Below are 27,350 nucleotides of genomic sequence, written 5' to 3'. Positions count from 1 at the left end.
GTGTTGTTTACCTCAAAAATAATGGCAATGTTATATTGCTTCAAAATAAAGTTCATTTTTCCAACATAAATCTCATTTTCAAATAAACTGGTGTTTACCGGTCAGTTTTATTCCCAATTGTATCAATCTGCAGGTTCTTCAGGGAAAAGGAAGTGTATACAGTGACTCACATTAAATAGAAGTTACCATTCGCTAGCTAGAAAGGAAGTTACCTATTTCGACGTAGATATTCACCTTGGACAGTGAAACTATATTTGCTTGAGACAGAAAGGAAAATACATATGTATCATGTCTGACTGAATACGACCAGGAAGAATACTTTTTTCGGGGGATCGAGTCTTACTTATTTGAACCAGAATACACAGAGGATGAATTACACAGAGGTTCAGACAGCAGCTGAGGATGGGGGAGACGAACCAGTCAATCCCCAACTTTTGACCAGAATATCCAGAGATTGGTGGTGTAGTTGCGGATCATGCAATCTAATGCCAACCGAAACAGAATGATTTTGTTGGAACGAGGGGAAACTTTGATGCCAATGTTGGAGAACATGTATGACCCAGGCTCTGAAGCTAAACCTGTTCTAAGATGTGTGGTTGATTATCTGGATTTCACCCCACTCTTAACTCTTGGGATGTTGGAGGCTACCCATCTTCACATAGCTTGTTGAGGTTAATGTTCACGCCCACCATAAAGATATCATTGCCAAAGAACCGAAGCTACGTGTGGGGACTATAGAAAACAGTTCGCTAGTGCCATTTTGAAGTCACCAAATTCAGCTAGGACTTGAAGTATACAGCTTAAAAAACCAAAACAACAATGATTGTATCGCGTCAGATAAAAACGTATTTTGAAGCGTTTGGAGTAGTTTTCCGCTGGTAACACAGCTTTTGCAAAGTGAGGTGCACCGCCCGCTGACCATCTTCAGGAACAACGCAGGGTAAGAGGACTTTTTTCCAAATAAGAATCTGGGCCGAAATGTCCCTTTAAAACACAGATTTAATGTAACAAAAAATTGTCAGGGCATTATTGGTAATGTAGCTTACCTGTTGTGGGTCATGTGACTTTGTACAAGGTGTCCGGCAGCAAGAGCAGACATCAGAGACAGTTCTCCAGCCAGGACCGTTGCACAGACCACGCTGGCCAACTGACGGGCATTATCCCCTGGTCTCGTTAGACTGGCACCCTGTACACCCAGCATCTACAACACAAACACATACAGAGGCTTAAATGTACATTATCCCCTGGTCTCGTTAGACTGGCACCCTGTACACCCAGCATCTACAACACAAACACATACAGAGGCTTAAATGTACATTATCCCCTGAGCCCGTTAGAATGGCACCGCACTCACACACTTAAAGGAGAACTTAATTTCATGTTGGATGAATCCATTGGCCAAGAAAAACTGACATCCATAATCCAGCTAATAGAAGTAATCAGGGCTTGCAGGCATTAACTTAACTCAAAAATATATATGCCGATTTCTTATGATACTACACTCTTAGGGAAGGGGTACACAGAAATGTAAGTGCGCGCACACACACACACACACATACACACACAGGTGCGAAACACTACCTGTAGACAGGCCTGTTGTGGAGCCAGGTTGGTTCCCCCTCCAACAGTCCCCAGTTCTATAGAGGGCATGGTACAGCTGATATACAGATCATCTCCTTTAGGACCCACTTGCTCCATTAGAGTTATACAGTTACTGCTGCCTACTGTCTGGGCTGGGTCCTGGAGGGAGATTAAAGAGTAATATTCAATTCATATTTTGTAGAGAAGATCTGAGTTATTTTTATATCTAACAGAAGTGCCATGTGTCAGTGCATTTCTGTACCTGCCCACAGGCGATATAGATGGCAGCTACGATGTTAGCAGCGTGAGCGTTGAAGCCTCCTATACTACCAGCCATGGCAGAGCCCACTAGATTCTTATTGATGTTCAACTCCACTAAGGAAGCTGTACTCGTCTTCAGGACCTGGAAAGAGGGTCAGATAACAAAACGAAGGACGAATGAAAGCATCATAATGCCTACAAGATATTTGGTTCCACGAGTTCAGTTGATCCAAGTGAGCATGTCTCAGTATGCATGTGCTGTGTGTGTCACCATATTTAACAGACCAAGTATTCAAAAAAGGGAAGAAAAAAAGGTCAACAAGAAAACATTTATTTCAATTTTAGGGTTAGGTTTTGAGTAAAACCTTAGGTTCCTTGTGTTTATAGCCAATGCAGATTAGGGTTAGGGCAAAGTTAAAATAAAAGCTGTCGTTGTTGAGATTACAGTTAGGTTAGTGAGATTATGTTTAAAGGTTAGGGTCAGGGACCATTTGTTTTCTGGTCCCCACAAGAATCCAATCTTCCGTGCACGCGTTTCAGTGTGCATGCTTGTGTGTGACCATAGTGTACCTCTCGGACAACCCTGGCAGGGACAGTGGCCTCACACACAGCAGACTTGCCCCGGCCCTGGATCCAGTTCATAGCAGAAGGTTTCTTATCGGTGCAGTAGTTCCCACTCACTGCTAGTACCTCCAAGTCAGGGAACTGCTGCTGAAGCCTGGTCAACGCCTGCTCTGTACCCTGCAGACAGAGGTAATATGTGGTTTTATACAACAGAACCCCTTCAGAGCAATGGCATTCCAGGTATTCAGGCAAGACCCAGTCAGTGAGTAACTCACGGAAGAATCTGGCTTCTCTTAAAGCGACAGTTTGGGATTTGGAGTATTCTTAGAATGCAGCTTTTGTTGCTCAGGATGCTCAGTTTCAATTAATACATTTGGACGATGCTAATAATGCTAATTCCAGGCTGGGACAGAGTTGAATAATGGCGTTTTGTGAAGGATTACTCCATAGGACTACAAGAAAAACTCATGGTAAGCAGAATTTCAGCCCAAATATGAATGTAGGTCAAACTATCCCTTTAAACTGAAGCCTTTACCACTAGACCAGTGGTTCCAAACCTGAGGTGTACCTGGCCAAACCACAGGAGGTACATGACAAGACCATAGGCATCCTGGTAAAACGTACAAGGAGGCACTTCAGGCATACTTACTGCAGGGCAAAATTCAGCTAATGGTACAGTTATCAAAAAGGGTAGAGAAGCACAGATCTAAACAGCATGACCTTCAGGATAGCATTAAACATTTTACTGTACAAACACACACACAAATCTGACCTTAGTCAGCATGTTCATGCCCATGGCGTCTCCAGTGTGCGACTGAAAACGGATGTAGAGGTTCCTCCCTGCCAGACCTATCGACAACTTGTCCAGACGAGCAAACCTAGCAGACAAAGGCAAACGTTCAACTACCGTACAAAGCACTACAAAAAATGCAGCGTGACGGCACTGACCTTGTGAGTGGAGATACAAGCCACATCCCTGAGATCACAGTAAGGCAAGTCATTTTTTCAGAACCTCAATTAGGTTACATTTATCAATGTATCACCTAATCATTACAATCTGATCCAATTTCTGTGCGGCCTCGAAACCTTGACCTGACCTGCTGGTGTGGTCGAAAGCGTCCTTGGTAGTCCTGAAGCCTTCTTCGGTCTCCAGCCAGGCCTTGACCTCGACGGCTCGGCATGCTGTGGGCAGACGCACCACCGGCCCCCGTGTCATCCCATCAGCTAGCACCCTGCTGCTGCAGCCCCCACTCAGCTACACAGAAACAATCAAAATCACTCACCTTGACCCACACCCAGATCTCAATATACACAGAACCAAACCACCAGAACCCTGCGCCCAGGGTGGGAAGCCACAGAGGCAATTGGTTGAAATAATTTACAATTAGTATATTCAACACCTGAACGCTGGCATGGCATCAGCCAGACCTTTAGAGCTGGAGTCCCCCAGCTCCCACCCTAACTCAAACAAACACAAGCAAGTTCTTCATATACAGAGGTGAAGAGGGCTATGCATATGTAAGTTGTAGAGACACAGTGAAAAAAACATCAAGTGGCAATACTAGAGAACCTAGGGAAATCAGCTGACTGTATTTGAACAGCACTTAAGCGTATAAGAAATATATCAGCAACAACAAATAGGAAATAACAGCAAAGAGAAGAAAACAACAAGTAGTCTGGAAGGGAAATGTAAAGCCGGGGGAAGAACCAGTTTGTAGGGTACTGAAGTGAACTGATCGTTGCAGGCCTTTGTAAGTCAAATCTGCAGTGAGCCAGGTTGAGTTTGTTTGGAAATGCCTGCACCCCACACACTTAAAGCAGACCTATACTCCAAACTCACAGCAATGGCCCGGCATCCTCTGTTGGTGCTGGCCACGAGACAGCCCTCCGTCGTTGCCATGGGAACATGGAACTGCTTCCCGTCCAACATGAGAGGACCAGCCACGCCCACCGGCACAGGAATGTAGCCAATGACGTTTTCGCAGCAGGTACCAAGCACCTGAGGGAGAGTAAGACATGAGATGGGTGAGGACACAACACAGCTGACCATACCAAGCTTGCTGTATAGGCTGTTTTAGTGCAGTGGAATGTCCTAGTCCTTAAGTTGGCAACCTTGGTGTAGTCATAGTCCTTGTAGGGCAGACTGGCCAGTGCAGAGCAAGATGGTAGTTTGGGTGATAGAATCTCTCTTCGTATGGCCACGCCCCTCTCAGGTGTTTCCATGACAGCTTCCAGATTATAAGATAAGATGTTCCGCGATTTCACCAGCTCCACCACTTCAGCGTTGCTAAGAAAACTAGCTCCGAACTGGAAAGAATCATAGAGAGGTAAGTACACATCAGTAAAACATATCACAAAAAATATATTTTTTTAAGAATTGCGTTAACACAGCTTTTCCCGCAGACATTATGAAATGCAAAACATAATTTTTTCCCCCCAAAATGTAGCAAGATATCTAAGCATGTCTGCTCTCAGAGGAGAAATCTTTGCTGTTGTCTTCAGACTCATTAAACCCTACATTCATGAACACTCAGATGTGTACTTTTCTCCAGGTAAAACGTCTCATGGACCAGTAACATAACCAAGACTAAGGAAAACATTACAAAATGTACAGTAGCTTGTTACACACATTTTATAAAGAATAGTTGCAGCGTCGAGCCAAATAACACAATATGCATTTATATTGTCATCTGCGACATCAACATAGCTTTTTTTTGGTGTGCCTTCAAACAGTTGTGATCAACATTATTAAACACAGTATATGATGCAGTGTTCAACATGGTGCTAGAACCTGAGTGCAATTGAAGCTCACCTCAGGGTTTCTGAGAATGGATAGACACTGGTCTATGGAGCGGGGCTGTGATGAAGGATCCGGGACAGGCGTACATGGGTCTGGAGATGGGGTAGAGAGGGGAGGTGGGGACATGTCCCCTAAAATTGGGGCCATTGAGGGATGAATCACTTCATCTGTAGGGCAAGAAGAGAGAATGAGACAAACAGACTTAAGTATTCCAAACGGGAGTCTCAAAAACATTAAACAGTCAATAACCATTGCTAAACTTATACCTCTCTCTTCTTTGAGAAACGTGTTAGAGTCAGGCTCACTGTCAGACCCAGGACAAGTGTTTGGATTACAGCTGGTCCAGGGTATCGGTTTTGAGAGTTCATGTTCCCTTTGACAGAATTCCTCTGGCCTCCGATTGCTCAGTGCATGGGCGGAGATGGAGGTCGTAGTGGGACTCTTTAAGGACAGGGACAACTCTGTCTCAGGTGGCTCAAAGAAGACATACTTCACTGCCAGCAGTAGTGCCAGACCCAGAGTTATCACCTGCTCCAGATCCATACTGGGGGGAGAAACAACCTCATGATTCACCAAGTCACTGACACACAAATCACACAAGAACAGACAGCGTGATACTATGACCATGACTCATGTAAAACATCCAGAAAGAGAACATTGTTCTTTCCTTCTGGTCCAGGATGTTTGAGTCACTACTCTGCCATTCCTAACCTGGTGAGTGGCCAGACAGCGTACTCTTGTTCCATCCTCTGGGACATAGGGCCATTGAGAGTCAGAACACCGCTGGAGCCATGCACTGTCCGGTTCTGACCAGGCTGCTCTGATGCCAGACGACTGTGGGCATGGACCAGAACCAGACCCAGAGACTGGAGGAAGGAAAAGAGCAGAACCATTCAGATCCACTTCTGTATCTGTATCAGCCTGTGGCCATGGAGATCTTAATAAAACGGATTAAGCTAGGGTATGGTGTTAAGGTGGACAAATTCTTACCATTATAATTTTAACCCTCTGCGTTACAGGGTTGGGTTTTTTGTCCTCCTCTTCAGCCAGAACATGTGCAAAGTGACTGAGCTGCCAGACTGGACGACCCTCACGGTTCTCCCTGGACAGCTACACACACGCACAAAGAGGTGAGGCTACGCTAGGCATACAACAGCGGGTCGAGTATTTAAGATGCTACATGTGTGCTCACCTCTTGAATTCATATCAGACCAACCCATTACAACATGTTTTGTACAGATTAACATTATGGACAAAAGCCATGTTTAGTACTGGGCGGCATATACTTTCCATGCAATGATGCCCGAAGTGTGTCACCCACTGATGTCACCAGACACTTGGGTGTCCTTCCTGTTACGCTCTCTGTCAGACCTGGGGTCTTATTTATAAACGTTGTGAACGCACAAAAGAATGCGTACGCCATTTTCTACGTAAACTTTGAGAATTGTAAAAAATGTACATTGGGAAAAATAAATATAACCTCTCATGTATTGAAGAGTTCCCTGGAGAGTGCACACACACAAAAATCTGATTTCCGATAAATACAAACGGAAATATCTGCTCATGCAAAAGAACTCAACAATTTGTACAGGTCAATCAGGAATAATATTTCATTGGATATGTAATCATTCAACACTGAAATGTATTCTTATAAGGTGAACATGAGGACAAATTACGTTTAAATGGATGCTGTTTCCTCAGTAGGCCAGATACGAATGCACAATGTCATATGTTATCACATGTTCGTTGTGCATAACTGACAATGTGATAATGGCCCTGTCATTGTCAATAACAATCAGTGCAATTACCACAACTGAAAGTGTTACAAAATTGAGTAGCTTTTACAATAAATGGGCGGGTATAAAAAATGCAATGCGTAATGACGCACAATGGCTACTCTGGCACTGTTGGAAGATTTGGCGAATGGAAGAATTCAGAGAGATTTCCAAGCCGTGTCTGTACTACTTCCAGTCCTGACAACCCTTGTATTTCTGGCAACTGGCACTTTTCAAAAGAGATATTGCTGACAGGTCAGTGATCCCTCAGCCAACCTTATGCTGCATTAGGCCAGATGTGTTAGGTCTACCCATGACTCCTTCATATGGAGGAGGGATTCCCCTATAATACCAGCAAGTCATTGAGCTCCATTGTCCCTTTTCCCCCGCCAGTGGCACAAACATCTTTTCTGTGTAAGGCGATGGGCTTTTTGGTCTCCACTTTAATGTCACAACACTTCTTTTTAATTTCTGGGATAGTCCGACCTGAGCCTGGCGCATTCACAGCGTTCGCCACATGCTGCCACTGTAATGCCTTTCTGGCATTTGTAATGCTCACACTGTGTCCACCAAACAATATATTTTTTGATTGTTCAACCACCCCTGCAAGAAATTCAATTACACACTCGGTGACATTCCTTTTTTTTAGGTTTGCTGTTGGGATTTGCCGTCACTGCAGTCATGGAGTAAGAATCGATGAATATTCATTTGGGGCATTTCAGTGACCATTTATAGGCAAATATGGGTGTTAATTGGGTGGGACAAGACGCTCGGAAAATATGCACTTAATTTCGAGTAGGTTGTGATTTACAAAAGAAAACCAGCGGGGGATGTGCGTGCGCACTGTTTAATGAATCTGAATATTTTTGTGCGTACGTACTTTGTGTTTCGTTCGTACGCAACATTTTCATGTGAATGCTATGCTCAGTTTTATAAATGAGCCCCTGAACTGCAGACATCTTCAGTCCGTGTTTGTTTTAGGGCCTTTTTGCCTACAGTCGTATCTTCTGAATGTGAAATACAGGCAATCAGCTGAATGTAGAGCAGGTGATTGACTTAGCATGTCAAGAACTTGACACTTTTTCACCCTGAAAAACAACTATGCACCTATTACAGTGTGTTTGGGGAAATTGTCCTTCTACATGATCATGCCCCATCCAACTAGTTTAGAGGCATTTGGTTGTATCTGAGCAGGCAACACGTTTCTGTACACTTAGAATTTCTGTACACAGAATTAATGCAGGCAGCATCATCAATGAAGAAGTGAGCCAATTCCAATGGCAGGCATACATGACAAAACATACCACCACCTCAACCATACTGATGAAGTGTAATGTCAGTTCCTTTTTCTTGCACATATCCTTTTGCCCAAAGCCCAAAGCATCACACTGCCTCTGCCAGCTTGCCTTCTTCCCATAGTGCATCCTGGTGCCATGTGTTCTCCAGGTAAGTGACACACACGCACCCGGCCATCCACGTGATGTAAAAAAAAAAACGTGATTCATCAGACCAGGTCACCTTCTTCCATTGCTCTGTGGTCGAGTTCTGACACCTACTTGCCCATTGTATGCGCTTCCGGCAGTGGATAGGGGTCAGCATAGGCACCCTCACTGGTGTGTGGCTACACAGCCCCATACCCAAAAAACTGTGATGCACATTGTATTCTGATACTTTTCTATCACTACCAGCATTCACTTTTTTCAGCAAATTCAGCTACAGTAGCTGGTCGGTTGGATCGGACCACACTGGCCAGCCTTCACTCCCCACATGCATCAATGAGCCTTGGCCACCCATGACCCTGTTGCCGGTTCACCGCTTTTCCATCCCTGGACCACTTATGATAGGTAATGACCACTTCAGACCAGGAACACCCCACAAGGGCTGCAGTTTTGGAGATGCTCTGACCCAGTCGTCTAGCCATCACAATATGGCCTTTGTCAAAGTTGCTCAGATCCTTACGCGTACCCATTTTTCCTGCTTCTAACACATCAACTTTGAGAACAGAATGTTCACTTGCTGCCTAATAGATCCCACCCACTGACAGGTGCCATGATAACGAGATTATCAGTGTTATTCACTTCACCTGTCAGTGGTCATAATGTTATGGCTGATCGCTGTATAAGACCAACAGAACCAACACGCAGGCACACCCACACAACATAACATAGTTCTTTGTGTTAATTCTCACCTCAAGGACCAGGGAGACGCAGGCAGGAAAGAAGGTCATGAAGACAAAGTAGTTGGCCAGGACAGACATGCAGCCAAAACAACACATCATCTCAAGCTGACGCACTCCTGACATGGTGCCCACTCCGATGACTAGACACTCTACTAAGGCATCAAGGGTAAAGGTAGGTCCCAGGATAGCCATGCCCCGAGAGATGTTCTCCCTCACCTCCTCCTGCATGAAACAACACATCTAGCTAAGCATTTCCCTTCACATTAACCACTATATCCTGTTGAGTTGAATCTCAGTTAGCCTGGTCAAGAGTGCAGCTCTAGTATAAAAATGTGTTCAGAAGTCTCACATCAACATCTATAATAACAGTTATGCCGCCACAACAACAGTTGAGTCACAATATTCTTCCTGGATACAGAGATGTGAGGGCAATCGGGAATCAGTGCAATACAAGTGTAAAGTGCAATACAAATAAAATGTATTATTATTATCATATTGTACAAGAATATATTAATGTTCAATACAATTTGGTCAAGGGCACTATGAGAGGTTGGATACCTGTGAGTTTGAGCTAAGGGCAAACTTGGCCAAGGCACAGGCCTTAGACAGGTCAATGAGGAGCAGGAAGAATGGAAGAGCTTCACTGAGGAGAGAAAACACAATGCAAACCCTTCATAAAAAGGTGTGAAGAAACATGCAGGACTATAAAAGTGTATAAACTGGGAAGACAGTAAGGTATTTGGAAGAGCATGTCAGATAACATGAGCTTGCTGTACTAGTTTAAAGTGACAGGATTCATACTTTAAGCCGGTCAACTCTTTCCCCAGGAAGTGGATGACCACAGTGCTGAAGACAAAGCTGGAAAATACTGTGAATAGACCCGCTATACCTACAGACAACAGAAACAGATATAAATAATTAGCTGGAAGTTAGTTAAGTGCATGAACACAAGATAATGCATTTTGATACTAGCTTGTCATTGCAGTTATTGTGAAATTAAACCTACCAAGGATGTACTTAGAACCTAGCTGGCGAAGGTTCTGGAACTGGAAATAGATGTAGACTATAGCCATGCATCTTGTCACCGTTAGAAAGATGATGTCACTGTTGAGAATTCTCTACAGAAGGAAAAGCATTCCATTTTCTATTTTTCTAAACGTGACCGATTTCTCTGTTGTGCTGTCACACATTGAATATAAGAATAGTCATGGAGGTCCATAGTGTGCCAGGCCAACTCACCTCCTGAAGTTTGGGACAGCCATGACTCCAGCTGCAGATTTGGTCGCTGGTGACCAGGTTGTTCATGGACATGAGGCAGACGGTTAGAGCGATGGTGCCCACGATCACCTCCCAGGGGTGGGACGCCACCACCAGGCCATGCAGCCTAAACACCCCGCTCAACATAGTGGATACACACCGGGTTAAAACTTGGCTGGGGTCACTGTGGAGGGACAGTGGAGCAAAACATGGTCCGAGACAGACAGGACACACGGAAAGTTATTCGGTGTAAGGATAACTACTCCGAGACCAAATAGTCGCTGGCTAGCTCGAAAGGCTTCAAAACAAAATGTACACACCTGACTAACCTAGCCAAGACATACATTAGCTCACGTTGGCTAGCTAACTACATACCTCACGTTAGAAAACTAAGCAAAATGCAGAATTCTAGCTAGTTAAAAAGGCGACTTAACGGTTGTTATGCCCGACGTCTCACTATCAACATCGTTCAGACTTGTTTCAGGCAGTATCGTAATTTGATAACTAACTGCTAGTTAACATTAGCTTGCTAGTTAACAACAGGCTAACGTTAACTGTCATTCCAAATGTAGTCGAGAGTCACTGTTTCTGTCAGGAACCGTCTCGAATCACTTGGGATCAATGTCATTTTATCCCGAGAACAACCATGATAACACTAAAGCGAATTAAATGTTGTTGCTTAAATATATTAAAAGTAATAAATTACCTTCATTTTAGAGTATTTTCCGTTCGTGTCCCTCAAACTGCTACCCATCAACAAGAACGTTGAAGGTTTGTTTTCAGATCGCAACAAAAACTGACATGTACTGACATCTACTGTGCTGGAGGTGTAGGTTGCAGAAATCGCCTGGTGACGCGTCACTTGTAGGCGTGGAACCCTGAGTTAGCATTGGTAGGCTCGTTGCAAGGCACTGCTTTGACTGTGACAGAAAACTAGGCCAAATCATGTTTTTTTCTGGGTCACTGCAACAGTGATAGACACTAATCTATGTAAAAAAAAAAATTAAAAAAAAGCTCAGATCTTGGAAACAGTGCCCACACTGTAATTGGGTGACCAATAGCTTTATGAGTAGGCTAATAGGCCTATGAACTTAATGATGATAACAAATAATAGAAACAATAATAATATAAATAATTACATACATTTATTGGCTGAATTTTGTTAGTGATTCAGGTGTTTAAAAATCCACTCACCCAAGGCAGTTTTAACAGTTTCAAGACCCAAAACGAGTTATTTTGCCAAAATATATAATTATAGTCTCTTTGGCTTACATCACACACAAACACACACAAACACAGACCCCACTCACACACACACAGATCCCACCTCTGTGTTTTTATTGTGCCAAATGTAATACTGTTAAAACCGACAGTATCATTTCAACATATTTTTACTTTTAAAAAAACTGTGGGTGGCACATGGCAACAGTTGCAGCTGCATCCTTATACTGTAGTTATACAGCTTTCATTTCTGTTCATTGTGTTATCAATGGAATTTATAATGTGAGCAGCAAATATCAAACAGGCTGCATTGATCTATAGATTTGTGTTCATTATCTAAGATATGCATGTAAAGGCTACAAATAAGTTGAACTGCAATATTTCCCTGAAATGACAATATTTATTACTCATTGTCGAACATATGTATAATTTAGCCATAAACAATAAGTAAACACCAACCACAGTAACACTGCACAATATTGGAGCAGCAAATATAATACAGGCTGCATTGCTCTATAGCAGGGGTGTCAAACCGGTTCCACGGAGGGCCGAGTGTCTGCAGGTCTTTGGGTTTTCCTTTAAATTGGTTCCCAGGTCAGACCTGAACAACCAGGTGGGGATAGAAATTAACCAATTAGTGAACTAATTAATCAATCAAGTACAAGGTGAGAGCGAAAACCTGCAGACACTCGGCCCTCCGTGGAACCGGTTTGACACCTGTGATCTATAGATTTGTGTTGAATAGTCATGTAGAGCAGTGTTTCTTAATCCTGGTCCTGGGGACCCAAAGGGGTGCAGGTTTCTGTTTTTGCCCAAGCACTCACACACCTGATTCAAACTCAAGGCTTGATTATAGGTTGCTTACATCAATCAAGTTTGTAAGTGGTAGGGCAACATTAGCAACAGGTGTGTGAGTGCTAAGGCAAAATCAAAAACGTGCACCCATTTGGGTCCCGGGGATCAGGATTAAGAAACACCGATGTTGAGGATGAACAATTGGTGGGATGTGCAGAGGCTGAAGGTGTTTCCTCAGCTTCCACAGCTCATCTTAAAGAGGATTAGAAGGGTCTTCTCACTGTCCAACTGCCTTCCTCAATAGCTTGTTGAGCCTGCAAGTCATCATCCCCCTCACCCCATTGTCTATGAACAGCCTGATTAGCCCAAATGTAACAAATGTACATTTTAGCTAATTCAATAAATGTATTCAGTTAGTTAAGCCAAATAATAGGCTGACAGCTTGTATAGTTGGCTAAGAAATCTTAAGTAGATATTGTAAAATAACCATATGGCCTCAAGTAAACTCTTAATTTGATAAACAATGAATGTGTATCCAGTGTATTTAGCCAATGACAGGCATTCCAGATTTAGCACCACCCAGAGGGGAAAATGTAAATATCAGGTGGTTTTTTGATTTTCATGCTGGAATGAGGAAACAAAAACTGTTTTTTTGTTTTTCCTGAATAAACTAATAAACGAAAAATGTACTAGTTTGCTCATTATTTCGTTGTCCAAAGTAAACGAACAAACGAACAATACCTGGACCAACATTACATTCTCCCTTCAGAAACACAAAAGAAAAGCTCTTGCTACTCCAGATAATTAGGTTGACTGTGGTCAACTCAGCCTCACTGACGTTTAATACTGCCCCTCCCAGGGGTTTATCCTTAGCCCTCCTCGTTTAATTTTTTTAACCCATTACTGCGTGATTTAAATCTTGAGATGATCTTGAGCATGAATACAGACTTGAGATGTAGGCCTAACAAGGCTTGATCAACAGTTGAAGCCATAGAATACAACACGGTATCATATGCATGAAAATGTATCTTCTATCCTGGAGATTATTCAGAAACTATCCGCATCAGACCTCATTAATGATAATATTTTAGACAGAATTGTATGAACCTTTGTATCTATCCCCTCCTCCTGTCTCTATCCCACCTCTATCCCCTCCTACAATGGTGTAGGCTACTACAGGTGCTGGTCATAAAATTAGAATATCATCAAAAAGTTGATTTATTTCAGTAATTCCATTCCATGTATATTATATTCATTCATTACACACAGACTGATATATTTCAAATGTTTATTTCTTTTAATGTGATGATTATAACTGACAACTAATGAAAATCCCAAATTCAATATCTCCAAAAATTAGAATATTACTTAAGACCAATACAAAAAAAGGATTTTTAGAAATGTTGGCCAACTGAAAAGTATGAACATGAAAAGTATGAGCATGTACAGCACTCAATACTTAGTTGGGGCTCCTTTTGCCTGAATTACTGCAGTAATGCGGCGTGGCATGGAGTCGATCAGTCTGTGGCACTGCTCAGGTGTAATGAGAGCCCAGGTTGCTCTAATAGTGGCCTTCAGCTCTTCTGCATTGTTGGGTCTGGCGTATCGCATCTTCCTCTCATCTTCCTTGAGTGTGGCCCCAGGTGTCTTCAATATTGAACCTTTTCACAATATTCTAATTTTCTGAGATACTGAATTTGGGTTTTTCATTAGTTGTCAGTTATAATCATCAAAATTAAAAGAAATAAACACTTGAAATATATCTGTCTGTGTGGAATGAATGTATACATTATACAAGTTTCACTTTTAGAATGTAATTATTGAAATAAATCAACTTTTTGATGATATTCTAATTTCATGACAAGCACCTGTATACTCATGGGTAAGGCACCGGCACCAACCGACGGAATTCGTGAGGAGGCAAACCAACTGCACCCCACCCAATCACGTGTTTTGAGCCTGACGCTATGATGCACTGTCAGCTGACTGCAGTAATTTCACCGACCTTCGCTGCAAACACAGACCATCGGCTGGAACTCCATCTCTCTGTCCATCTATTTCTCACCGAACGAAATAATGGCAAGCCAGTCCCAGGGTATTCAGCAGTTATTGCAAGCCGAAAAACGTGCTGCGGAAAAGGTTGCAGAAGCCCGCAAACGTAAGTTAAATGTTGTTCTACGGCTTAGCGCAGGTAGAATAACTCTGTAGCTATCAGTTGGCTAGCTGATGTGTTAGCTAGTTTAGCTAACATTTGCTGATGTTAGTTAACAAATGTGAGTGCGTAACAAAAATGTTATATATAAAGTAGTAAGCGATTAGTTTCAACACCAGCTTGAATAGTTAACCGAAATATGAATTAGTAGCAGCAGAATGTCTAGTGTAAGGCAAGGCCTACACAGCCTTCTATCCAAGCCAACTAGCTAAGTAACGTTAGAATCATCTTGTTACCACCAAGCTGACATGACTTGCTACCAATAGAATGTTATATAGGTCAGATCTGTTTAAATGACGGTAGTATGTTAGGCCCAATGCTATGTTTTAGAATTTACATTTGCTGGCTGTTCCACAGTCCTGAACAGTTAAGTCCACAAGATGAGGTATGTGGTAGAATGGTGGCAATTCGAGGAATTGGACTTGCATGGCAATGGCTAGCTTTTATTTGGTGAAACACCTAGATCTAGTGAAGACTCATGGAAAATAAGTGAGATTCTGTCATCTCTTGAAAATTCAATCTTTAGCTGCTACCACCATTCTATGAATGATCAGTGGTATAATGGTAGCATCTAGAATGAACAAACAAAAGGCCTAGATTTTACAAGAGTTGTTCTGGGAGTTATATTTGTGAGACTGATGAATTCAGTCAGTTACATGACTCCAAAATCCCAAGAGAGAAATAACTTCCTTTCCATTACCCTGTCGAGTTTTTCATAGGTTGTTTTCCTGGATTCAGATTAGGTCTTACAAAAATGTGTGATCTGGGAAATCTGCTCTTACAATAGACAACTTGCTTGTCTTTCCTCACAACTCTTATTAGATTCATTTCCCTATGCAGCTATAGAACTTCCTCTTTTGCAAGGAAGCATGCAACAAACTGGTTATGTAGGCATAATGATTATGATGCTGATGATTATACATGAAATTAAATCAATGTTTGCTCCAAATGCATTTAATTTACCATGCCTAAGTTTTGATTGTTTTTGTTTGATCAGGTAAGAACAAGCGGCTGAAGCAGGCCAAGGAAGAAGCCCAGGCAGAGATTGAGCAGTACCGTATGCAAAGGGAGAAGGAGTTTAAAACAAAGGAAGCTGCAGTGAGTCACTGGAGTGGGGGGGGGCAATTTTAATTGTCCAACTGGAAACACGAGTCATGCCTTCCTAGTTATATATGAGTATATAGTTGGTAGCTCCAATTAATGGACACAGTGAGTTATTTAATGATGATTTTAACTGACATTTTGTTTTACGTATTACACATTCACCTTGAAAACACAACACTGCTACATAAAAGAACAATACCAGAGGGGAAACGTGATAACGGGGGACTATAAATGCCTGTTGTTGTCATTGTCGGATCCTACAGTGGAAACAATTGAGCACATTCACACCTTCCAGGATTTTTGCCCCACACCTAACTGTGGGGTCTAAAGGAATAAATTAAAACAAGATGTATATTTAAAAACACAAGACTGAATTTATACAATAACACAACTCCTTATCTCCTCCTTGTCTTCTGATACCAAACAAGAGCAGAATAGTATTAGCTAATCCAATATATAATTTTATTTGGTAAGGACAAGGAAAATTCCATGTAGATTGGAATGGCTGTTCCTGTAAGAGTAAATGCCTGCCCCCATGTACCTGAGCCACTGTATGTTTGTGTTATTTTTTCCTTATTGGTCTCCCATTTTTCCATTAGGCTCTAGGATCCCATGGTAACTCTGCTGTGGAGGTGGACAAAGAGACCGTGGGCAAGATGGGCAGCATTCAGACCAGTTACCAGCAGAACCGGGAAGCTGTGCTCGGAAACCTACTGAAGATGGTTTGTGACATTAAGCCAGAGATTCATGTCAATTACCGTTTTGCTGGTTAGACCCCCCCTTACACACACACACACACCCGTCACAACCCCTTGACCTAAGGAAGCACTGAGACACACCAATTACTGCCACCAATTGACACATGCTTCACAAGGACATCCTATGAATGGCTTAAACATCTTTCTGTTGTTTTGGTCCGGTGCAGTGGTTCTGTCTTAATGGCTCATATTATCATAGATGTTGTATGTGTGTCTTGCTATGCGATGTGATGTTTATTTATATGGACATATTTTTCTTATTTTATTTGTTGTGACCAAAATACAGTACTATTTCCTCCACCTAATATAAAGGAAGGCCAATTAAGTTGTGAAAATCTATTTCTTTCCTGCTGTTCTTTCTTTACCCATTTCCTCTAATATATGAATAAGATTGTGTGCATAGTGGACATTAAATTGTAATAAAGTGTTCTGGTGGCTTATCCTTGAATTACTTTGTTTTAATTGAAGTGATGATATTTGTTTCTTAAGACAACTGTAGAGGGTATTTGTTTGCCTGCTATTTGAATATTGTGCTGCTTAAAGTTGGTTTGCTGTCTCTAGCTTGAATGGATCAAGAAACAGGCAATTTATGCAAATTAGTTAATCATAGTTGATAAATGTTTTAAGAATGTATTGGGAAAACCTAAACCGGTGAAAGTAGTTATTTTTTTATTTCTCACACTTGAATAGTTCAAGATTTATTGTTAATGTGTTAATTATTTAGCAAATGTTCAAATTATATAGTCATAGTCTATAAACATTAATGTCTAAACTTTTATTGACAAAACAAAAACATATAATTTGTCCATAAATTGATCTGTTCAGGAATTAACTATGCGAATTTCGTGACAAGTTCTAAATCTTAGCTACACGTACGTTTTTCTGTTTTCTGTTATTCCATTTCCAATTTTAATAAATAATAGTACATTTATTTTTTGCTTAAATTCAGAAACAGAAAAACAAAGAAATACCTGTTTCCTGTTTGCCAATATTTATTTTGAATCGTTAATCACATTTTGGAAATTACATTTAAATTTAAAAAAAGTGGTCGTGCATACTTCCATGGTACAAAATAATCCAACGACCAAAAGGTCCACGGACCCTTACTGCCATGTGGCGGCGGGAGTGGTTCTCATTTCTCAAACGTCGACAGAGACCGAACCGTCGTCTGATTGGCTACAACGTTTTTCTGCTATGTCAAACGTTAGCAGAGACAGTACTATAACCGAGACAGCAGTCAAACAATCCGTTGAATCAGTCGTGAATTAAAAACTGAACGCTGCTTTGGAGTGTCCTGTCAGTCGACCCTTCACTACGTCACACACAGGCAGTCCAATTAAAGGTCTCGCTCTTGGGTACTCCTGCGTGGGGCGTGGATAATAGGGAGACCAGACTGACCCAGACCCGATTAACAAGTACCTCCTGGAGGAGGTTATCTCGGTCCATATACTGTCTCTGGTTAAATGTGTAGTGTGCCTGCGTTTGTGTGGTGGAAACGGCAATCTGGACTTTCCTTTGTAAGATCTTTGTTAATGGTTTGAGTGAGCATTATCGAAGTCGAAGAGCGTCACGTTGGAACCGTGTTAGCTATATGTTGTGAGGTAAGCGTGGGTGCATGGAAGTATACGTTTAGCTATCATCCTCGGTTGTTTGACCTCTAGCTAGCTAGTTAGGCTAACGTTAGAGATTAGTGAATCAACTCAACTCGTTCTCACTTGGTTTCCTTTTTCCGAGGTGGGATGCTTAGCAGTTTAACGTTAGATTGGATGCCGGTAATGTCAGCATGTACTTTTCTTATCAGATGACATGAAGTAATGTTACCAGGGTTAAAATGATTAGATTACGGTTACCTAAGCAAACAATGTCGTTAGTCACCAATTTGACTTTAGCGGCATCGCCTCCACTATCTAGGCATAACCCCGTAGGTATGGCGCTACCTAGGGTGTTAGCCAACTAACTCAGTAGCTTAGCTACCGACCTGTAACTTTGGTCGTTCTAACGTTTTGAAATTGGGTGATGGCACCTATGGATGACACATTCAACTTGAGCCATCTCCCAATATCACCTAAGTGTTTTATTATGGTCAAATATCAAACGTTTAATGGCGATATACATTGCTCAAAGATATAGAAAAAGAACCCCAAATACCACACTACTAGTTCCTACAACAAAACACTAATGTAGCCAATATTACATTTAGCATTTTGAGAAACCCTTTTGTGTTCAACGCAACGTTGTTCCCAACGACTAAGTCATCTTATCCTGTTAACTTCAATGCTTAACGTGGCAATATTTCATCATACTTTCCGTTTGCAATCGATCACATTCTCGTACATGTTAAAGGGGCTTAAGCTAATGTAATAACGACAAATAATGTCATAATTATTAACATTGTAGCCTATTAATTCAATTCTTATTTTATAAATGCCGATAACTTTCCAATAATAAAAAAATCATAAAATTGCTTAGCAAATGAATTCATTCTGTCGCATAATTTGGGCAAATAAATTGCATTACTGATTGGTTATTACATGAACTGTTTAAAGAAAAATTCTAAATATGTAATAATAAACGTACACATTTTTAGTAATAATTCAATAATGTACTCAAATCACTGTATTTAAGTTTTATTCAATTGCCATAAAGTGTCACTTTTCAATAGCACTTCACCTTACTGCATTGACATATCCTGACTAAGAGCTTCAGTGTCAATGCCAGGTTCCAAAATAGAATCGACCTCCTTGTCAGCCATAGAATCAACTTCTGACTCAAGGATAATTTAATTAATATTTTTTAGTTTTTTAATCTGTTGAGCTTTTGATGACTGGTAAGCAAATAACAAAACTAACGTATTGTGTTATTAGCTAAGCAGTTTTCTTTGTCAAGTTATTACATTATTGGTGTATTACATAAAATTTATTGTTATTGCACTATTGGTAGCTATTACATTATGTGCTCATATGGGGCTCCCACAATTAGAAGCTGGATAAATCAACATTATACTCCATTCAAAACAAGTCCCCTCCCACACTCCAAGGAGACTGCTTAAAATTTACTTTCAATTTTAAACAGCCACAATATTTTTTTTGTGAAAATATTTGTCATTGTTTAGATGGTAACATTATGCCATGTGATATATAGTAAATCTTTTCTCACATAAACACTTATTAAGAGGCTGTGTGTCCATTTTGTTTAAACAGGAAATTATAGTGATTTCTGTATTGCCCTGGCCCCAGCCACAACATCTGTTACACCACAATAATAAAAAATACAGTGGGGAGAACAAGTATTTGATACAATATCAGGTCCAATATCAGGTTACGCAGAAATATTATTCAAAAGCTAGCAAGACATTATCTAGTCTGTTCTTGGTACTTACTGGTCATATTGTTTAAAGTAGGCTAATTAAGAGGCCCTTAACAAGCACAGAAACTTTCCACCATCCTTTAACCCCAAATGCACAATGTGTACATATGTATATGCATTTACATGACCAATATGCTTTTTTCAAGATCTAATTTTTGTTACTTTTGGATTTTGCTTGTGACTTCTTTGGAAGAAAAAAAAACAGGGTCGCTCCTTAATGGCTTTGTTATATTTCCATTTACTCAGATATGTGGATAGGAGGAATGTTTGAGTGTTTCTATGTGAAACAGTGCCCTATTGTTTGTGTATCAGTAGGATAGTATCCAATGTGCTAGGCTGTCCTCCAGCTCTGCTCATGTTGTTGGCTCTTTTCCCCATTGAGTTCAATCCTGTTTGACTGATCCTTGAATTTGTCTGAAAAATTGATGACTTTATAGAAAACATACACTTAGGCCTACTTGCCTAGGTCTAGTTGATGAATGAATGCAGCGGGGGGCTTTTGTATTGACTATAGCTTAACAGACAAACTTAGAAGTTGAAGTGGAATGATAGTGATTTTTATGGACTGGTTATTGATTGACATAGGAATGTTTTATGAGTTACATCAGGGTTTTGTAGCAATAACATAAAAAAAACTCTCGTGCAGATTTCCTTAAACTAATTTGGCTCACTTGTGGACAGTTCCATTCCATGAATGTTTGTATGAGATTTTTGCTTTTATGGTGCACACAAAGAAGAAAGGACCTTGCATGTGGCGCATTGATCTAAATGTGCTCTATTGTCCCACAGCCACTTGATGCTATATATACACTGAGAAAGGGTGTTGTTTAGTTTTTGGAGTACACTGGTTTGTAACGAGAACCAAAAGTAATGATGATTTAAACCTTTTAATTTGTCCTTTATTCTCTATATACATTGCTCAAAAAAATAAAGTGAACACGTAATCATCACAGTATAACACCAAGTCAATTTCACTTTAGGGATATCAATCTGTCCAGTTAGGAAGCATAAGCAAGTGTGAATCATTGACACCCGTTTTGGTGCAAATGAAAGTGACAGGTGCACTGGTGAGGCAACAGCAAGACAACACTGACAAAACTGTCAGAAACAGACTCCATGAGGTTGGCATGAGGGCCCGACGTCCTCTAGTGGGACCTGTGCAGCACCGTGCAGCTCGATTGGCATTCACCAGAAAACACCAGAATTGGCAGGTCCGCCATTGGCGCCCTGTTCTCTTCACAGATGAGAGCAGGTTCACACTGAGCATGTGACAGACGTAAAAGAGTCTGGACACGCCGTGGTGAATGTTATGTTTCCTGCAACATCATCCAACATCATCAGGAGCATGCCCAGAGCATGTTGTTGGGAGTGCATTCAGGAATGTGGGTCCATACACACTACTGAGTAACATTATGAGTTGCCGTGATTAAATTCACACAGTTTGGAACAGCCTGTGATTTCAGTTGTGTAATTTGATTTTCGGTGTGAGTTTGAATCCAGCCCTCAATCAGTTGTTGAGTTTGGTTTCCATTGGCCATTGCTGCATCATTTTGTTCTCAATGAATTACAGATTTTGATCTTTAATATATTTCATTAATCGAGACCCGATGTGTGATTTGTGTTCCCTTCATTGCACGATGAGCAGTGTATATCAGTTATTTTTGAATTGGGCCTGTTCATGTAGCTATTTCTATGTTAAAAGACACAAGCATTTAAGGGCCCCATGAAGTGTGAATATGAACAATTCCCTGTACTGATACTAAAGTGTAGAATATGTAAGCATTAGTTGATTTCTATGCATATGCATCCAGTTTATGATTAATAACGTTGACCAGAAATGTTTTGGTGATTATTGTTTATAGTCAGGCTGATGTGAGTTCACCAAACACCTATGAAGACAGACTAGACCAAGACTACACTGTTTGGTCCTGCCTGTTTGTCTGGTCAAAGGACAGATTTAGTAAAGATAAAAAGATTATTTAAACAAATGAGTGAGTGGACATTCCATTATTTCTTCAGTTGATGTATTTTTTGTCCCTATAAAGCCATTTGATTGGCTGGATAAAAGGAAGTGAGAGGTGGAGGAATGGTCACATGAGTAGTGCAGTCATGAGTGTGTAGCTTAGTGCACTCATGCACCACACACACTCACTTTCCCACTCACATTTACTAGCTCACAGACCAGCAGGAGAGAGCACACAGAATAAGACTACACATGCACATAGAAAGTTTTTATGTGTATTGACAAGAATCATTGATTTGGCTGTAACAGAGGCACTGAATGTGGTGAGACATTTGGGTAAGTTTGGAAATATTTTCAGATTGTATCTGGAATATAACCATATGTAGTATCTGTTATTAAATTGAGAAAGTTTAGGCTACCAATTCATAATTGTATATTTTTCTCATTTTATATAGGCTACAGTTGTTTTGTCTGTTTGACTGTTGGAAAAAGTACAGACTTGTATTTTTATGTACAGCTCAGCTGAGCAGGCTAATATGGTTAATATGGTTTAGGCTAAAACTAACATTTACACAGGATACTACCGTTTGGGGTTGTTTTAATAATAGTCATATTTTCATGATCAGCACCATTGTTTGCAAAGTTAATTATCTTCCAACAAATGTGTTTTATTGCTGAGGAATTTCATTCACCTACAAAATAATTTTGTGAGGGTTTGCTTTGGTTACAGATCATAGAGTTCACAGGTTTATGAATACAAGGACTGCCAGGAAAATTTCACAATGGCTTTTACAACCTCATGTGGAGTGTGATTGTATTCAAAATTCTATCCACTCTGAATTAAGGCATGTTATATATATAACTGGACTTCAGACTAGTGTCTCACTTTGGGCTATTCAGCAACTGATAAGAAGTTCACGTTGATTTCAATGGAATGTTAATTGCCTGCTGTTCTTTTATCAATGCCATTTTTGAGCTTACGTGTATAGGTAACTTGACTAGCCTGTTTCATCTTCAAGAACTGCCAACCAAAACTGCAAACCAAATTTGGCAACAACTGAGTAGCAGAGCTGCGTAGAACAACTTGAGTATGTTTACTACAGTATGTTTTGACTGGAAACTAATAGGTTAAGTGGTGAGCCATTGTGTTTTTGATGTCTGTTTTCCTTGTCCACTGATGTCATTGGTTTTGGCTTCAGGCAGTCACAGACCTTTGGGATAACATGTTTTTCTCTAATTGACATTGATATCTGTTAAGTGAAAATGTATTGGGTTATAAAGGCAGGTTTGTACGGATGTGGCCTCGGGTTGTTTGGTAAATTGATTATTAAAGGGTCCTGGAAGAGATCTAGAGTTAAATGACAAATGTTTCCTCTTCACAGGATAGTGGTTTCTCTGAAGTTCCTTAACATTGTCTGTGTATATAACATTGCAAATAGTCCAAACTGGCTTCACAGTTCTTTGGATCATATGGTTCTTTCTGTATCTTAGTATGTGTCAGTTCCTTCCTAAATTCCTTTTCAGATCAAAAATACAATGAATCTTACTACCTGATCATGATCAATAAGTAGATTACATGATCAATGAGTAGATTACAAAACAGAAAAACTGCTATCATTGTCTTGGCCTCAGGGGCATAGTCTGGATACAGTGCTTCCTTTCTTCCTTTCAGCCAGCAGTATCCAGGATTATGTTCAGTACAGTTGGTTCAGGTGGTTAGAACGCCTCTCTGCTAAACTGCAGCATCTCCTCATAGAAATCACACTGGGCAACTTAGAGGCTTTGACTGACTCGTTTAATAACTGTCTTAATCAGTGCTACCCCTGGACCATTAGAGAGGATCTGGTGCTTGTCCTCAGTCTGGTGCTGGTGGCATGCTGCCAAGCCTAGGAACAGGCTACTTCAGATCTGAGTCATTACCCACCTTATCCCTCTTTAAGCTCAGAGTCCAATGCAGGCCCCTGTTCTCTCATCTCAAAAATGGAATGAGAGAATCTCACTTCAATGTGTAGGTCTAAACTTGGAGGAAGGAAAATGAGCAGCAATCATACAGCATAATTGCTGCTTAGGCATTGGATGGGGTTTGTTTAGGCATTTAGCTCTGGCCTGTTTGCTTCAATAGAGCATTCAAACAAGAATTTCCGCCACATTTTGACAGTTCCAAGTGCGTACAAGCCTCCTTTTTGGGGTAAATTAGTGTGTGTGTGTGTGTGTGTGTGTGTGTGTGTGTGTGTGTGAGAGAAGGTGAAAAGTCTTGGTAACTGTTGTTTTTTGTCTCTCTTTTTTTTTTGGGTTCTTTCAGTTGTACAGTACAGAAGAACATGGACCACTCGCACCATGATCACAGCAACATGGCTCCCACCTTGGTTCCTCTCATGGCGACAGACTCTCACGGGGATAACGGAGGACATGGAGGAGGGGTCCACATGATGATGGTGAGTGGACCTGGCAGCCACACTCATTTCAGTTACAGCGTGGGATTTACTTAGGCTTGGTATCCCATCTCTGCGGTTCTAGTTGCAAATAAAATGAAGCTGGTCTTATTGTTTAAACAGCCTGCTTTCTATTTCTCCCCTGTGTGAGCTGAATCTCTGTAAACCCTATTATTATTTTTGATTCCCCCTTTTCTCCAGCAAATGACATTCTACTTTGGATACAAAAATGTGGAGCTACTGTTTGCAGGACTTGTTATCAACACACCTGGAGGTACGTTGTTGGGAGGGTGTATAAGGGGTGTGGGATGTCGGGTGAGTTTTTACAAAATGCAAAAAACAGTTCTGACCATAACAATTGATCGTTCACCATTATTCTTGATAAAGAAAATGTTACTAGTTAACCAACATTATCTGTCTACCATCTTTCCTGTCAGAGATGGTAGGGGCCTGCATAGGTTGTTTCCTGCTGGCTGTGATTTATGAGGGCCTGAAAATCGGCAGGGAGTTCCTGCTGAGGAGGAACCAGGTCAATGTACGCTACAACTCTATGCCTGTCCCAGGAGCAGATGGCACCATGCTCATGGAGACCCACAAGACTGTTGGGTGAGTGAAACCAACCATTCAACTCCTCATTCAACCGAAGCCCAGTAATGCTGCAGTGAGGTTTTCAATTTAGTCGAGTTGACTGAAAACCCGTTTATAATAATCGTCTGTTGGTCCCTCTCTTCCCCGCAGCCAGCGGATGCTGAGTCTGGCCCACCTCTTGCAGACGTTCTTACACGTCATCCAGGTGGTGGTCAGTTACTTCCTCATGTTGGTTTTTATGACCTACAACGCTTACCTGTGCATCGCCGTGGCGGCTGGAGCAGGGGTGGGATACTTCTTATTCAGCTGGAAAAAAGCTGTGGTCGTCGACATAACTGAACACTGTCACTAACAAGCCACCTGGTCCAGCTTCCTTCCACAGAGACACAAACACACACACACATACTATATTGTACTCACTAGCATTGTCCATTAGATCCTCATCATCATGTATCCATCTTTATATACACATTATATTTTGACAGTTCACTGTGTCACACAAAAACTGGCGGATGGAAAAGGTAAATTATGCTTTTATGTTCGTGTCCCATTGAAGTCTCCCGTTTGTAGCGCTGTCAGGCTTCCTTCGTTGTCGTAACTTGATGTTGGTATTCCGAAATGCTGGCTTGTTACACAAACATACCCCTCCCTGTTTGTTTCAACAGCTCTGTCAAAGGAGCAATCCCCTGTCCTCCAGTTTGTCCCCATTTCATTTGCATTCTGCGTTCGTTATAGCACAACAATCCATGTTGGTTCATCCTTACTGTATAGGGCTTCCGCTCTTGCTGACACAGGGCATTTCTGACAATTCAACTGTATCTCCCTTGGAAGGTGATTGTGCTGGTGCAGGCACTGAGGAGTTGTAAGAATAAGGCCCTATGCAGCTTCAGAAGCCTAGTCATATCAGCAATCCTCATGACAATCCAGTAGGGATCCATAAATAAAGTCTCACTGCAACAGCCAAAGGTCATACTTGGGATGGTGGGCCAACTCTGGGTGTATGACTGAGCGCCTTACTAAACCCTTTGCCTTAAAGAAGGGAAACGTGACAGCTTAGGCCACATTGTGGCCTGCAGGTGATTTCTAATCAAATTATTCTTGTTGGACATAAAACACCAGGAAATCAGCTCATATTTTAATTTTGGAAATCTATTCCCAAGATGGAGAAGCAGTGAATGGAAAGCACTGACAACGTTGTAAGCCCTTTATATGATACCTGCTGCTGTTTGTTGGCTTGAGTAAAAGCCTCAGTATTTATCATTGACACTTGAAGTCTTGATTTGAACAGTAATTTTAAACTAGCTCTCACACACTAAGAACCCACTGTAAAATAATTAAAATAACACAGGAAGTAAATTAGCTTGCAAGTGAACACAACATAAAACAGTTGTTAAGTCCCAAGGACAAGCAGGGGACTATGTGGACAGCAGAAGGCTGAATGCAGTGTTTCCTCAGACTGGTGTAGTTACACTTACTGCACTTTTTGTGACCTCAGTGCTTAGGCCACATAGACTATACACACTGATGGAAGGGGGTTATCTATAAAGTAGAACCTAAAGAAATTATTTTTATTAGTTTATCATGAAATTGTTTTTTTATTTTAGATAAATGACAGTAGTAAATGTTTCAGTTTTCTAAGGCTACATTTACATAGGCAGCCCAATTTGAATCTTTTGCCAATTTTTTGGGCAATAGAGAGGCTCGGATTGGTCAAATGACCAACACACAGAAAATATCGGAACTGGGCTACTGTGTAAATGACTTATTTTTTGACCTGGGCCCAGTTTCCTGAAAGCATAAAGGCAAAGCTCTCAATGTAATCCAACAGAGCGTTATATAGCCATTAATATCAACAAAGTAGCCTTAAGATGTTTTTAGGATACTGGATGTTATTGTAAGGCTGCATTTACCCAAAGCCCAATTCTGATATTTTTACATTAAAATCGTTTAATTCATTTCTGAACAAAATTGATTGTTAGACGATCTGATGTAATTGGTCCGAAGTGAACTAATTGGTGTTAAAAAGATTAGTAAGTATGCTGCATTTAAACAGGCAGTCTATATGTAATCTTTTCAGAACATTGTGCTGTGCCTGACTTGGAGGTCAAATTCCCACTTGCTATATCTGGATTTAATAGCCATGTTCTCGTTATGTGTAAGTCGTGCCAGAGACACTAATTGTATACTTGTACATATAATTGTTTCTGCTTTACCATGTGGTATCATGTGCAACTAATATATTCTAGTCTACTGTACAAATAAGCGTTGAAGCGAATGGGCCAAAATTACAGTGGGAATCTGACCACCCCTCCAGCACAGCATCAGTGTGAATATTACCTGGGCTCTTAAGTCTACAGACATGTCTGTATAGTTTGACATATTTACAGTCCTGTGATCGTCTCTAAAAGAAGTAATAAATGGTATCATTCAACAATTGTATTTGTCTGCTGCATTCTCCCATCCTTGACATACAGTATGTGGCCTTGAAGGTGAA

General features: G+C 41.0%; 3 protein-coding genes across 7 annotated transcripts in view; 2 read left to right on the top strand and 1 right to left on the bottom strand.

Annotated features, from left to right (window-relative positions):
• Positions 1–11,235, bottom strand: part of LOC105015131 (3-hydroxy-3-methylglutaryl-coenzyme A reductase) — a 12,839-nt gene extending 1,604 nt beyond the window's left edge. The window contains exons 1-18 of the mRNA XM_010878011.5: positions 11,124–11,235; positions 10,400–10,601; positions 10,167–10,278; positions 9,962–10,049; positions 9,719–9,803; positions 9,170–9,382; positions 6,197–6,316; positions 5,918–6,072; positions 5,473–5,750; positions 5,219–5,373; positions 4,519–4,713; positions 4,247–4,405; positions 3,504–3,661; positions 3,179–3,284; positions 2,413–2,583; positions 1,844–1,984; positions 1,582–1,740; positions 1,047–1,201 (exon numbers count right to left, since the gene is read on the bottom strand). Coding sequence (XP_010876313.2) covers positions 1,047–1,201; positions 1,582–1,740; positions 1,844–1,984; positions 2,413–2,583; positions 3,179–3,284; positions 3,504–3,661; positions 4,247–4,405; positions 4,519–4,713; positions 5,219–5,373; positions 5,473–5,750; positions 5,918–6,072; positions 6,197–6,316; positions 9,170–9,382; positions 9,719–9,803; positions 9,962–10,049; positions 10,167–10,278; positions 10,400–10,564 — 2,615 coding nt within the window. The 5' untranslated portion in view covers positions 10,565–10,601; positions 11,124–11,235. The remainder of the gene's footprint in view (positions 1–1,046; positions 1,202–1,581; positions 1,741–1,843; positions 1,985–2,412; positions 2,584–3,178; positions 3,285–3,503; positions 3,662–4,246; positions 4,406–4,518; positions 4,714–5,218; positions 5,374–5,472; positions 5,751–5,917; positions 6,073–6,196; positions 6,317–9,169; positions 9,383–9,718; positions 9,804–9,961; positions 10,050–10,166; positions 10,279–10,399; positions 10,602–11,123) is intronic.
• slc31a1 (solute carrier family 31 member 1) lies at positions 9,310–27,290 on the top strand. 5 transcript variants are annotated; one of them, XM_020053300.3, is made up of 6 exons: positions 21,987–22,172; positions 22,856–22,924; positions 24,139–24,271; positions 24,470–24,542; positions 24,706–24,874; positions 25,007–27,290. In XM_020053300.3, exons 3-6 carry the CDS (start codon positions 24,158–24,160, stop codon positions 25,206–25,208), a joined length of 558 nt encoding a protein of 185 aa, XP_019908859.1. In that variant the 5' UTR covers positions 21,987–22,172; positions 22,856–22,924; positions 24,139–24,157; the 3' UTR covers positions 25,209–27,290. The 5 variants fall into 5 exon arrangements, with proteins under 5 accessions (XP_010876310.1, XP_010876309.1, XP_019908859.1 ...); XM_010878008.5 differs by lacking the exons at positions 21,987–22,172; positions 22,856–22,924 and adding an exon at positions 9,310–9,332; XM_010878007.5 differs by lacking the exons at positions 21,987–22,172; positions 22,856–22,924 and adding an exon at positions 17,938–18,108.
• atp6v1g1 (ATPase H+ transporting V1 subunit G1) lies at positions 14,454–16,944 on the top strand. The gene is given in 3 exon segments (NM_001303848.1): positions 14,454–14,591; positions 15,643–15,743; positions 16,349–16,944. Coding segments are annotated over 3 exon segments (357 nt in total). The 5' UTR covers positions 14,454–14,509; the 3' UTR covers positions 16,523–16,944.
• Positions 27,291–27,350: the final 60 nt, after the last annotated feature.

This window comes from Esox lucius, chromosome 14 (assembly GCF_011004845.1).
Source record: "Esox lucius isolate fEsoLuc1 chromosome 14, fEsoLuc1.pri, whole genome shotgun sequence".
Taxonomy (NCBI): Eukaryota; Metazoa; Chordata; class Actinopteri; order Esociformes; family Esocidae; genus Esox; species Esox lucius.
Note: the sequence above shows the minus strand (reverse complement) of the source record. Positions and strands in the feature narration are given on the sequence as shown.

Coding starts and splice junctions, on each gene's coding strand:
- slc31a1 (XM_010878008.5), top strand. CDS start 24,158: ATGGACCACTCGCACCATGATCACAGCAACATGGCTCCCACCTTGGTT. Junction 24,543..24,705: donor TGTTATCAACACACCTGGAG/GTACGTTGTTGG, acceptor CTTTCCTGTCAG/AGATGGTAGGGGCCTGCATA. Junction 24,875..25,006: donor GAGACCCACAAGACTGTTGG/GTGAGTGAAACC, acceptor TCTTCCCCGCAG/CCAGCGGATGCTGAGTCTGG.